Here is a 13,408-nt window from a genome sequence, read left to right as displayed (position 1 = left end):
TGGGGAGCGTGCCCTGAACGCCTGCAGGGACACATGCCCCCACTCCATCGGAGGTCGTTAAAAGATGCAACTCCGGCCTTTAGCTTGCTTAGCATGAAAAGTGATAGCTGACCCCTCCTCCCACGGACCGCTCCACAATATTCCCAAAAGACAAGGTCTAGCTATGTATGGATGTAAACATTTCCAGCCCACACCAGTCCCTGGGAAGATAAAGAGAAGGAAGACATGCATTAAATGGGAGGGGGAGGGATCCAAAAATGTGTGCAGAGGAAGATTCATTTCAAACTGCCACTTTTCATCGCTCCTCCCCCCCCCCCCAATTGTCGGGTTTGTTGGGGGGGGGGGGCGGGTAGGATTATTTCTAGTTCTACGTGGCCCGCAGACACTTTCAAGAGTTTGACAACAAACTCAGTGGCCGACAGGACTGGAGAGGTGCCTTTGTGTGCTTCTGAGATGGGGGAGAGGAGACGGTTGGGTACAGCCTAATGCTGCAAGTCCTTTGTCGCTGGCAGGTGGCCACTCCCAGGGTGGGCTTGGGAGACGGGGCGCTAAATCCTAAAAGGTGGGAGTTACACCGACTGCATTGGGACAAGAGAACCCCCCCCCCTCCAATCTGCTAGACAGCCTGGCAGGGCGGGGGCTCCGGGAGACAACGAGGGAGAGGAGATAAGCTGCCCCCGCTGAAAGAGCCGCTTCAGCAGCCCCAGCCGCAGCAGCAGCCCCGGCCGCAGCCGCCAGAGCAGCAGCCCCGGCCCCGACAAGCCCCGGCAGCCCCGGCCCCGACAAGCCCCGGCAGCCCCAGCCCCGACAAGCTCCGGCAGCAGCAGTAGCAGCAGCCCCGGCAAGCTCCTCCGGAGCCCCGAGCCCGCTCAGCGCAGCGCTTCCTGTCACGGAACCTGGGGGGAGGGGGGGAAGGAGGGACGAAGGAAGGGGGGCGCTCTCCTCGCACGCAAACCGAAGCAGGCGGGCAGCGCTTTGCGCGGGGACCAGCTGCTCCAGGGGAAGGCGCGGGCCGGCGGGAGCCTGGGGCTGGGGCCCCGCCGCGGGGGCCCCAGAGCGCCCGTCTCGGAGTGGTGGGAGCCCCCGGCGGCTGCAGGCAGGGACTCCCGCTCGGAGGGAAGCTCGGGCTGGCCCCCGGAGCAGCAGCCGGCCGCCGCCGCCGCCGCGCGCCCGAGCCAGCGAGCCCCGCCAGCCAGGCACCGGGTCACCCCCTCCCCAGGAAGCCTCGGCGACAGCGGATGGGCTCTAGCCTGGGCATCCTCCGCTTTCCCCGCGGGGTTTTTAGCCGGGGAGGAGGCGGGGGCTAGCTCGGAGGGGAGGGGCGCGGGGCGCGTAAGGGCTCAGTCTCCACCCCCCTCGCTGGTTGGGGCGGGGGGGAGAAAAATCTCCTTGACATTTTTCACACTTTGAAGCGGTTGCTGCAGCCGGTGTAGTCCGTCCTACCAGGGGGTGGGGAGCAAGAGGAAGAAGAGGAGGAAGAGGAGGAGGAGGAGGAGGAGGAAGAGGAGGAGGAGGAGGAGGAGGAGGAGAAGGAAGAAGAAAGCCAAAAGGACAAGGGGGGAGGGGGTCGAGGAAGCCAGCGAGCAAGCCGGGCTGCCAGCCACATGCCTCGCCTTGCCGCCTGCCCACCCCGGCACCTGTGAGCGGAGCCGCCGCACCGAGGCGAGGCGAGGCGAGGTGGGCAAGGCGGGCGAGGCCCCTGTTCTCCAGGCCGGCTGCCCGGATCCCCCAGAAAACGGCTCCTGACCACGCTCGGCTACTGCTCCCGCCGCCGGCTCCCTCAGCCCCTGCTCGCCTCGGCTTCCCCGCACACCCAGAGCTCCTCGGGGATCTCCGCCCCCCCCCAGCCCCGCCCCGCCTGGCTCAGGCACGCCGAGGCTGCGAGTCGGGGGCCACGGTTCTGCTCGCCTCCTCGCCTTCCCCTTTCCCACCAGGATTTATTGTCTGTGGAGCCTCCTGGGGGGTGGGGAAGGAGGTGCCGCTAGCACTGCTGCTGCCGCTGCTGGTGATTGGGTGGCCGGCCAGGCTTGGCACAGACTAGGAGAGTTAGCGCTCTCCTCCCGCCCCCAGCCTGCTGCTAGTCGTTAGCCGGGCTTCCCCTCTCCGCGGCTTCCCATGGGAACACATCCAGCAGTCCACCTGAAGGGCATCGGCATCATGGTCTAGCCTTGGACCTTCCTAGAATCCCCTCTCCTTCTCTTTGCCTCTCTAAGAAAAGGAGGAGAAAAAAAAAAAAATTCTCCACTCCCACTCTACTGCGGACCCGGGAAGCCACACTTTAAGGAATAAGCATTTGCAGCTGAACGTCGGGAGCCCTCGGATACTCATGGATAGTTCCTCCCGGAGCCTGCAATGTGAGTACCCCACTTCTCCCCCGGCTCCTGCCCTTCCCTCGGAGGGGGCTGCTGCAGTGGGCAGCCTCAGCTCGGCGCCCGCCTCCGGGCACGGGGAGAAGGCGTGAGCGCAGTCGGGCTCCCCTCCCGGCCGGGCGCCGAGTCCCGGGGACGAGAGCGCGGGGAGGTCCGCGGGCTCCCCGCGCTCCCCCGGCGCCAGCTGCCGCTCGGGTGCTGCTGCAGTGGCCGCTCCGGCGGGGCCGGCCCCGGGGTGGGGAGCGGATTGCGGGAGGCGGTTGCGGGTTGTGGCAGGCGGTGGGAGAGCTAAGTGGGTGGACTTCGCGGCCGGGCTAAGTCTAGTAAAGGGTTACATACTGCGAAAAGGGTGTGGGGAGAGCTAACGAGGAGCCGCTGCTGGAACACTTGGCGCTCGGGAGGTCCAAGCAGAGGTTCTTAACATCAGCTCGGAGCCCGCACCAGCAGCTGTTTCGGGGAGATGCCCGAAAGCCTGGAGTGGCTGTCGTGATAGCTGCGGGCACACACTCGCACGCGCGCGCACACACACACTCACACACACAGGCGCGCGCGCATACACACACACTCACACACACTCACACTCACACACTCACACCCACACACACACACTTGTAGCGAGGGAACGTTAACCCTGGCTGCTCTCCCTCCTGTCGTCCCCTGAGGGGCTCTTACTGATTTGGGGCTTGGATTGTAAAGAACAGGTTTCGAAGCCCTTTGTTCCCCCGGATGCTGAAAGGAAAGGGCTTTTCGGGTTCGGGGGGGCGGAGGGGGGAGAGGGAAAGGAGCCGGTGGGGGAGAGGGTGCAGGTGTGCAGTCAGTGGCAGAAGCATTTCCCCCTCCCCACCCCAGAGACCTTCCCAAACTCGAGCTTCGGCTTCCTATTGTGCCCCCAAGCTGGGGGGAGAGGGGGGATCGTGGACCGGGGCGATTTCGGCGCTTTTGTCCCCTTTCAATGTCTCGGCGTTCCTCCTCGCTGCTGGGCTCCTCGGCGAGCCTCCCCTGAAAGAGTGAGCCAAGGCATAACAATAGTATTAAGCGCTGCATCCTGCCCGCCTGCACATTGCATTCATTAGGACAGCTCTCGGGGCTCTCGGGGTTAGCTTCGAGTCAGCGATCTCGGGAGGGCGGCGTTATTAGCTTTGGAAATAGCTTTAATATGGGTCTGTTTTTATTAGTTAGGGGATTGCTTTCCACATTACAGTGCTCAGCTGCAAGGGGTGGGGGGGAGACTGAGAAAGAGCCCAGCCTCCACCCTCTCTCCCCTCGGGTTCCGTCTCCTCCCCATACAAAGCAGGGGGCGGAGGGGGGGGGAGTGCGGTTGAGGTGGGGGCTCTCGGAACGTGGAGATGACTTGCCTAACTCATGGAAATAAACGCCAACCAAAGCTCCTTTTTAGAAAAAGGGATGATGGAAGCTCTCCTACGTCCCATCCTTCCAAGAAGGAAAAAGGGAGGGTTTCTGAGACATCTGCTTGTGCCTTCTGCTTACTTTCGCGAGGTACCTTCAGTTCGTGGAAATCACCTGAGGTGGGAAGTGGGTCATTCCGCGTCCCCGAGCACCCCCGGACTGCTCACCCCGCGCAATTTGGACCCCGGGCCGGGAGGGAAGCACTTTTATTGGCTGGGTGCGTTCGAACCTGGGGAAAGTGTCTAGGCACAATAGAGATATCAGAGCGTGGGCGAGAGGAGTGGAAGCAGGCCACGTGATCCCTCCGGTGGGCAAGATACACTGCTGGGAACTTGATTTTCTTTGTTCCTGCCTGAGCCTGTGAAATGTCATGCGTCCAAGCTGCTTTATTCCGCCTACAGAGGAAGAATAAAGTTTACTGCATGCAATAATGGAGAGATAGAGATGCACAAGGACGTGGGGATTTTGAGGCGGGGTGGGGTGGGGGGGTCCTTTCAGCCCCTTTTGAATAAGGCACGGCATTGTGGGAAGGCGGTGGAGAAGTTCAGCTCCCCACACACACGTGGGCATCTCCCACGGCCCCGAACCTCCTACCTCCCTCTGTTAGAAGCAGGCGCCACTGGGTCCCCCAGCCCGGAGAAGCTCACTCATTCCCAGAGCTACCCAAAGTCCGGTTTCTGAACTCTTCCCAGATTCCAAGGAAGGACCTGCCCTGCTGGGCAATGTCAATAGGCGTCGGGTTCCGAGACTGTTCGCTTTCAGGCTGTCTCAGATGCAAAAAGATGCAGACTGGAGGAGTGGGTTTTGCTTTTGTTTCAAATTCACCAGGATACGAAAGGGGATTGGGGAGTGATTTTAGGAATCCCTCCGTTTGGTGAAAGAGTCTGCTAGCACACACAGAGAATGTGCTGAGGCTGAATTGGGACCTTCTCCAAAATAAGGCTGGACAAGGGGCCACTCTCGCTAACTGGGGATTTTTTTTTTTGGGGGGGGGGAAGAGATCAGAAGTTTGAATGACTGGGCGATGATTCTCATTTTTATTGCACCATTTTCCGAATAATCCCAGTGAATCGAAGTTTGAATGGTTATTTCAGTAGGACCCTTTGTGCTCCGAAGTATATGCTGGTATTTCCCAAGAAAAGGACAGCCATCTCTGGCACATTCTGGGGGTGAGAGTGTGTTCGTGCACCTTTTTACTTGGTTATTCGTGAAAAGACGTGAATTTGCCATGGCAACCCCTACATTTTCTAGCACATGTGACTGTACACATGCCGTGTCAAAAATAGAAGCACCTCCTTAAAGAGACACAGACCCATTCAGGGAAAGTGAACCGCCCTGAGCACAAGTTGGTCAGAATTGCAGAGCTGCTTCTAACTTGCTCTGTTTTTGGAATAAAAATCCATCTGTTTGCATTTTATTTTCTTATCAAAATGCAAAACAAGGCGATTGATTTTACTTGATATTTTATTCTTCATTTTCTTTTAAAATGCCTTTTTCTTCTAAGTTAATCAGCATATTTAAGGACACAAGTAAATCTTTTAAGAGTTCCAAGGCAAGTTAAGAGAAGACACTAACAGATAATTAGAATGTACCTTTTGGGGAGGAAGGGGAGTCTGTGATTTCCTTGGCATAAAACATTTCCCCCATCAATGAAGAACCTCAATTTCTTTCCCAGTTTAGAGTCTTAGGTCTCATTTTGTCAGCGTACTGACTGGAACTCAGGCCTCACTAACTTAAAAGCCAACTCTTTATTCACTAAACCAAATTGTTTCTCCTAATAGATAGCATTATGGTATAATTACAACTGCCATGTGTGATGTATATTTGTGTATGTGAGAAAGACAGAGACAGAGACAGAGAGAGAGAGAGAGAGAGAGAGAGAGAGAGAGAGAGAGAGAGAGAGAGAGAGAGAGAGAGAGAGAGAGATGGATTTGCTAAGATTATACATATCTTTTTGGATCTTTACAAAAACCTTATTATAATGGATAAGTATCACAAGTGTTTTTTATCCTGATTTTCCAAATATGAAAACTGAGGGTGAAAGAGATGGTCATTTACCTATGAGCACACAGTTAGTAAATATCAGAGGCAGGATTTAAATACAGCTCTTCCTGACTCCAGAATATCTTTGGACCACACTAAGTTGCTTCTCAAACATATATAGATTTTTGAAGGGGTTATATGTTTGTTTGAGGGGAAATTAAGCTATAACCTTAAATTAGCAAATGTAGGGCCTTGATTATCGATATGAATTGAGGTACCAACTCATTTAATTGATGTTTTTGCTACAAAGAGTCTTTTGCCACCTAGTGATTACCACAGAGTGTTTGGTAAGGAGCAGAAGCTTCTCACACTAGCTATCACCCCAGTACATTGCTTTCAGAACCTCCTCTCACTGTGATCTTTAATCTGAGGGTGGATGTCCTTAGGCTGGAAATGGTAGAGAATCCATTCTTTCTCTGGCTTTCTTGTAGAGAGCCTCCACCCTGGAGGTTCCATGCTCCTGTACCAGTTTCTCCTACTTCCATCATCACCCATTTGCATTTTGGGTCTGCATCTGTATTGTTTTGTGGGGAAGAGGGTCTCCTCTCGACAACCTACCCTCTATCACTGCCAAACATCAGCTGCCTCTGGGAAGTGGTAAGTCACCTAGTCCATATGGACCAAAGGCAGGTTTTGTCTTCCAGGCTTCTTGAATCCTAGACTAGCTTTCTAACTACTATCACACCTGTCTCCCTAGGGCTTTCTTATTTTAATTGAAAATGACATATTACTTTGTACAAAAAAAAAAAAAAAAAAAAGAGGAAAAAAAAAGAAAAAACCCCAAAAGTCTTCTCTCACACTCAATCACAGTCATTTGTTAAAAGATTTGGGAAAAGGAAAATATCCTTAAAAAAAAAAAAAAGGATCAAAATAGTAATCGTTTGTTTTTCTTCTTCTTTAGTTATTACTACTTTAACATTATAAGTATCTCAAAAGCCTAAGTTCAATTTTAAATTCATTAACTTTAAACTATACTAAGACTTTTGGGACATTCTGCATATTTAGTTCATTTAAACAAGTATTCTATTCCATACACATTATGTGCCGATTAATGTTATGATGGGTTAAATCCATTTCAGAGAATCAATTCTAAATCCACTGATCCTCTGAAACTGACTTAACCCACCAAAACACTGGATTTGAGCCACAAGTCAGGGGGAAAGTTCCTTAGGGTGAAATGGCAAAGCACATTCTTTCAAGTTATTTCCATTGATAAAACTCTGTGATCTTTAAGTTCCCTTCCAGCTAGATCTGGGAGCTTCTGATCTTATAATTCAATTACTTTATTTTAGGGGAAGAAAGGGACTTTCCTCATATAGTCATCTTTTCACTTCCATTAAGAAAAAGAAACTCTCTAGAACTTGGTATACAGAGAATAACTACTGGGAGGGGGGTGTAGAATCAGTATTTCTTAATGTAGTTTAATTATTATAAGTAATCTGCCATCTGTCATTTATGTTGCTATTATATTTCAAGTATATATGTATATAAAAATTTATAATATATATGTATATATAAATTTATAATTTATAAATATATGTATATATAAAATTATTTTCCATTGAAAGAATGAGCATGCTGGGTTTTCATGCAGGGATATTACTACTGAAGGGCCGTCATGTTAAGCTAATCACACCTTTCTCTGGTGTCCTAGCACTAATCAGAAACTGTCCATACAGATTTGTCTAACGCATATATATGGGTTAGGTGGCAAAGTGGATAGAGCACAGGGTATGGAATCAGGAAGACTGATTTTCATGAGTTCAAATCAAATTTGTGAGCTGTATGACTCCCAACAAGTCATTTAACCTTGTTTGCCTCAGTTTCCTCATCTGTAAAATGAGCTAGAGAAGGACATGGAATAGCTCTTCCCAGAGCTATCTCATTCTCTCTTTTTTATATCTCACTGTCAAAAAGTGTGACTCTTCTTTGAAGGTTCTATTGTGATGTCTCCCCTTTCATAAGCCTTCCCTAATTCCCCATCTTTTCTCAAATTCCCCCTTCATTTTTTTTGAAAATACTTTGTCTGCCATGACCTCCTCTCTTTACTCAACTGCCAGTGCCCATTGATTATATGTCCACAACATCTCACACAGCTGCTCACTTCCCTCCTCTCCCACAGATCTTATGCTGTCACTGAGTCACTTGCAATATTCTGCTTATAATCTCCCTGCCTGGACTCTTCTCTTTCCAATCTATTCTGTATCCAACTGCCAGAGTCATCCTCTACCCCCAGCATAGGTTGGAGCATGCAATTCTCCTGCTTAAAAAGCTCTACCTCCCTCCTGCTTCTAGGACAAAAATAAAAAGGACTCTTTGGGCCATTTCTAGCCCTTCATTATTCAACTCCAGCCCTCCTTCCCATCTATGTGATTTTGTTCCCAAAACTCTTCAATATTATTAAGCTGGGGCACATGGTCTTGGTACTTGATATTCCATTTACCATCTCTGGGCGTGTGCTCAGATTGTGCCCAGTGCCTTCAACAAAGTCCCTTGAGAGTAGGGGAAGTGCTGAGCACCTACTAAGTGCTTCCTAAATCTTTTGTTGATTTTTACTCCTAGGATCTACCTTGCTGATCCACATGGGAGAGCCCATGGTGTTTATTTTGCAGATATTTAGAATTAGAATAAGTTTTTCTGTGTTGTTTCCTCTGATAAGATATAAGTTCCTTTCTTTTTTTGTTTTTGTGTAATCAATGCATCCTTTAGTTCTCTGTACATAGTAAGGGCTTAATGAATGTTTTTTTTTTTATTGATTATCATATCCTGTCTTGTTTCCTACTTATTTGTTTACTAATCACATCTCTTTCTCCCCCAACTTTCTCTCTCTTTCTTTCTCTCTCTCTCTCTCTCTCTCTCTCTCCCACTTCTGTTTCCCCCTTTTCTTTTCTCTCTTCTTTCTTTCTCCTCCCTCTCCCTCTCTGCCCCCCTTCTTTTCCCCTTCCCCATCTGTCTCTCTTCTCTTTCTCTCCTCCTTTCTTTCCCTCTCTCTCCCTCTCCCATCTCATCTCCTCTCTCCCCCTTTCTCCTACTCTCTTTTCCCCTCTCTCCCCTCACTCTCTGTCTTTGTCTCTCTGCCTGTTTGTCTGTCTTTCCCTCCCACCCTCCTTCCCTCTCTCTCTTTCTTTCCCTTTATCCCCTCTCCCTCTCTTTCTGTCTCTATCTCTCCTCCCTTCCCCCCTCAGATTGTAAGCTCCCTGAAGTCAAGGACTATGTTTCTTTATTTTTACTTCCCTAGAACCTAGCAAAATATGTTACACATATGTTACATATTCATTTCATAAATTGTTACTGAGATGTTACATATCTTTTAGATTAACTTATACATAAAAGTGAATTAAGCCTACCTCCATGTGCTACTAGTATCATTCTGGTATTACATTCATCAACTAATACTAAATTGGGAATTTTTATAATCTAAAAAAATACATTTTTATCACACTTTCCTCCCTTTCAAGATTAATGAAAAAATCAACTAAATTCCATTCTTGATGAAGTTTATTCTACACTATTCATTTTGTTTTTAGATTATAATATTCAGATTTCATGTTAAGCAATCTCACAAAATTGAAAGGATGATGACTTAATGCATTATTTGGCAAGCATATGTATTGAAAAATATTCAACTCATACATAGTTTAAACAGCCATGTGTAAGATTTACAGATTTTTTTGTCTTATGCTTGGTATAGCTAAAATCAGAAATGGTGTTGTAAATGAATAAATAATGTTGAGATGACACAAATTCATTAATACCCAGAATCTTCACAACCAAATTTTTAAGTTCAGGCCTAAAACAGTTTTTAAAAAAATCTATATATAGGGATCATCAGATAGAATTATTATCATGTAGGGGAAGTCGGTATTCGTCGGCTTCAGTATTAGATCTATTACTGCTATGTGATATAGGTAAAATAACAATAATAATAATAATACTTAAAATTTATGTAGAACTTTAAGGTTTGTGAAGTACTTTATAAATATTGATTTCAATAATCATTATAACCCTGAAAAGAAGGGCCTATTATTATTCCCAATTTACAAGTGAGGAAAGTAAGTCAGGGAAAGATTAATTGACTCACCCAGTCAGGACCTAGTAAGTGGTAGAGGTCACATTTGAACTCAAGTCTTCCTAACTCTGAGTTCTAGTGCTCTATCCTCTGTGCTACCTAGCTGCCTGAAATAACTTTGCTTCTCCCCGCCCCCCCCTCCCCATTCTTTATGCCTCCTTAAATATCTTGGAAGGGTTATTACATCATGTTTGGAAAAAAAACTAAAGCACTAATTTATATAACAATTATACCAACACAAAATAGCATTATTAAAGTGAGTAGGACTAAAATATCATGATTAAAATAGACACAAAATTATTAAAGTCAGTGTAAATCATCATCCTTAAGGCAGGGTGTACACTAATATTTTTACTGTCTTAAAAACACCTTCAGTAATTCCATAAACACTTTAATCATCCTCTCTGGGGGTTCTCTCATATTGTCCAGAAATTAGTAAATGTTTGGGTTTTCCTTAATGAACATAAAATATTGATAATTTCAACTGCCCATCTATATTCAAATGAACATCTATAGCCATGTTTGGCAGTAATGCATCATATGACTTTCATGACAGTTATTTAATATGGGTGCAGAAAAGACAGTGGCTTATCTTCGTGGAATAATTAATCCATGACAGAAATACCTAATATGCTATTAGACTCTGTCATGTAGAGGAATATTAAGGTTATTTTAAATAAAGCCATTTTTTAATTCAAAAGGCTATCTTGATTTTTCTAAAAACTCTGCTGATATTCTTTAGAAAGAGACATCTGAGGAGTTATCATAAGAGATCTTTAAATGGTTAAGCATAACAGAACTATTGCTATATGCCTTTTAAAGATACCGAGAATAAGTGCAAGTAATAGCCTTAAGGATTTTCTGTTTAAAACAAATCTCTTACCTTATTCACTGTGTGAAGTATTTACAGACTTCCTAAGTCTCTATCATTCCTTTTTTTTTTTTTCATATACAATATCTACATTGGCTACAATTGGGACTATCAAATCAATCCAATAGTAAACATACAAGTACCTACTTTGGACCAGATAGAAGGTGTTGGAGATGCAAAGACAATTAAAAAAAAAAAAAAAAACTTCCTTACCTTCAGAGAGTTTACATTTCACTTGATTATATAGGTGATCATAATGTGTATATGTATATCTATATTTTTTTTATTTTTTTCTCAAATGGATAGGACATTAAGAAGATTTTAGGGATATAGTTCTAGAATTTCTAGTGTTCTCCAGCTCCATTGGCCTTGGATCTACAAGTGCTTCATAAATCTTATTTGCTCATAAATTACTGTCATGCACATAGAAAACACTGGAGTACTTTGGGAGATGTTTGTAATAATTATCATAACTAACCTCATGGTGTTGGTTGAGGTCAAAGTCAGTGCTAAAGGACTGGCAAATAAGGGACACAAATCCATACAAGAATTGAATTGGCAGGGATGCCTACACATTTACTGATGAAGTAAATAGCATGAGATTGAAGAAGAAGAAGAGATAAAATTGTATGATAGGCTAGAAGACGACAAAGGAGATGAGAAAACTATCATATAAACCATTAGTAGAGTTTGAAAATAATCTGTTGCCAAATTCTTTGTATGATGAGGAAAAAAAGGTGAGCCGGGCAGATAGAATGCTATCTAGGTGCCAAGGAAGGATTTTTTGGTGTATATGTGTACAAAACATTTGAGTAATGAATATGATGCCAGAAAACTCCCTGGAATGGTTTTAAAAATTCAATAAACTGCCACAGATGATTCAGTTACAATAATTTAAAAGTAGAATTAGAGGGACTTCCAAAAACTATTGGGAATAATATTAGATTTTATTGTATTTAATCATCATAGTTTTAGAATTGATAACTGGATCTGAAGTCATCCAGCATGATTGGTTTATCTGGTTTTATATGGGGGGAGGGAATGGACCTGGATTATTTGCCATTTTATATCAGAGACTCAAATGAAGTGGCTAATATTCAGTATAAGCACAAATCCATAAAATTATCCCCATGAACCCCCTGTGAACAACTGGTTTAGTTGCCTTCGCCCAAATTACCATGTTCCTGTTTTGTGTAGGGCTTGCTTATACCTGCACACATACATACAAACAGACACACATGTGCATACATTGTCTATTTCCCATCCTCCCACCCCTTTCTGCATAGAATGTAAGCTTCTTTGGGGCAGACACTTTTTCACATTTATCTTTGCATCTGTGTAAATTCACATAATTCCTGATATAGAACATTAAATGCTTTTGATTGGCTGATTGCATTATAAGAAAGAAGATGATATACATTTTTGAATTCACTATTTTCTGATTTTTAATTCAGTATCTTTAAGTAACATTATCTGAATCCTCCTGGACAACAGTCATGTTTGAACATTGCCAATGATATTTACAGTGCTATGGTGGTGATATTTTAAAATCTAATTTTGTAAACATGGGAACTCAGTCTATACAGGTAAAGCAGGGAGATGAGATAAATGCTGATAGCCAGCACTGACGATATTGACCATCTGAATTTGGGGTGCAGTTATACCCTCCCTGCTACGTTCAGGTGTTTGTCTTATCTTTTTGGTTCCCTTTGACTATCTTGGGGCAGAGTAATATTGTGACAAAAATTCACTGAATTTTCCTCATTCAAATAAAGGTGCTTGTCTTTAAGAAAATTAGCTTTAATCATGGTGATTATCACATTATCATATGATATCATTCTCAACCTGCATTGTATTGTATGATGCCTGCTTTTTAATAAATATGAGAATATTATTTTAATTTCCCTAGAATTTATTGAGTAATTATAATATTTAGAGAAACCTAATGGTGAAATGAATGTTAAATGACAGAAACATGTCAAAACTCCTTAAACCTTTGAAGCTTGAGAAATCACTTTATTTATTTGGGAGATGGGGTGAGAACTCTTCTCTCTGGTGTTAGAACTTTCCAGGTGAAGAAACTCCTTCCACCAGTGAAGGTCTTGTCATGTTCTATAATTTGCAGACTTAAAGAGGTGGCCAAGGCTTCAAAAGGTAGAATAATTTACCCAGAATCATACAAATAAGACTCAACAGGGGAACATGTGAACCCAAGTATTTCTACTTCCACAGCCCACTCACTAAATGGTCACTTAAACTTCTTTTTAAATGACATTAAAGATACAAAATGCTGCCTTTACTACCCACTTTCAAAGCTGAGTCAATTCAACAAGAATTTGTTTAACTAGCATCTACCATGGATGTGAAAGGCATGGATAATGGGAATAGCCTGACAATAATGAAACAGGGCACACCTTCAAGGAGCTTACATTCTATTGAGGTGAAACATTATGCATTCTGAGTAGAGAAGAAATTGATCTGAAGCAAAGGAAAATGAACACTGGGGTGGAGAAGAGCACTAATAGTTTGGGGAATCCATAGAGGTCCCATGTAAGGTCGGGAGAAGGGAGGCATTTAGGGTTAGGGTTAGAGTCCTGATTCCCGACTCTAACCCTAACCCTAACCCCCGACTCTAACCCTAACCCTAAA

The 13,408-nt window shown here is 45.2% G+C and overlaps 1 protein-coding gene across 8 annotated transcripts in view; it reads left to right on the top strand.

Moving 5' to 3' along the window:
* Positions 1-1,531: 1,531 nt before the first annotated feature.
* Positions 1,532-13,408, top strand: part of LRRC7 (leucine rich repeat containing 7) — a 519,216-nt gene continuing 507,339 nt past the window's right edge. For all 8 annotated transcript variants that reach the window (XM_051999446.1, XM_051999443.1, XM_051999441.1 and 5 more), the window contains exon 1: positions 1,532-2,354. In XM_051999446.1, the coding sequence (XP_051855406.1) occupies positions 2,353-2,354 (2 nt within the window). In that variant the 5' untranslated portion in view covers positions 1,532-2,352. The remainder of the gene's footprint in view (positions 2,355-13,408) is intronic.

The sequence above is a fragment of the Antechinus flavipes genome, chromosome 4 (genome assembly GCF_016432865.1).
Source record: "Antechinus flavipes isolate AdamAnt ecotype Samford, QLD, Australia chromosome 4, AdamAnt_v2, whole genome shotgun sequence".
In the NCBI taxonomy this organism is placed as follows: domain Eukaryota; kingdom Metazoa; phylum Chordata; class Mammalia; order Dasyuromorphia; family Dasyuridae; genus Antechinus; species Antechinus flavipes.
This window is presented reverse-complemented; position numbering and strand designations above follow the sequence as displayed.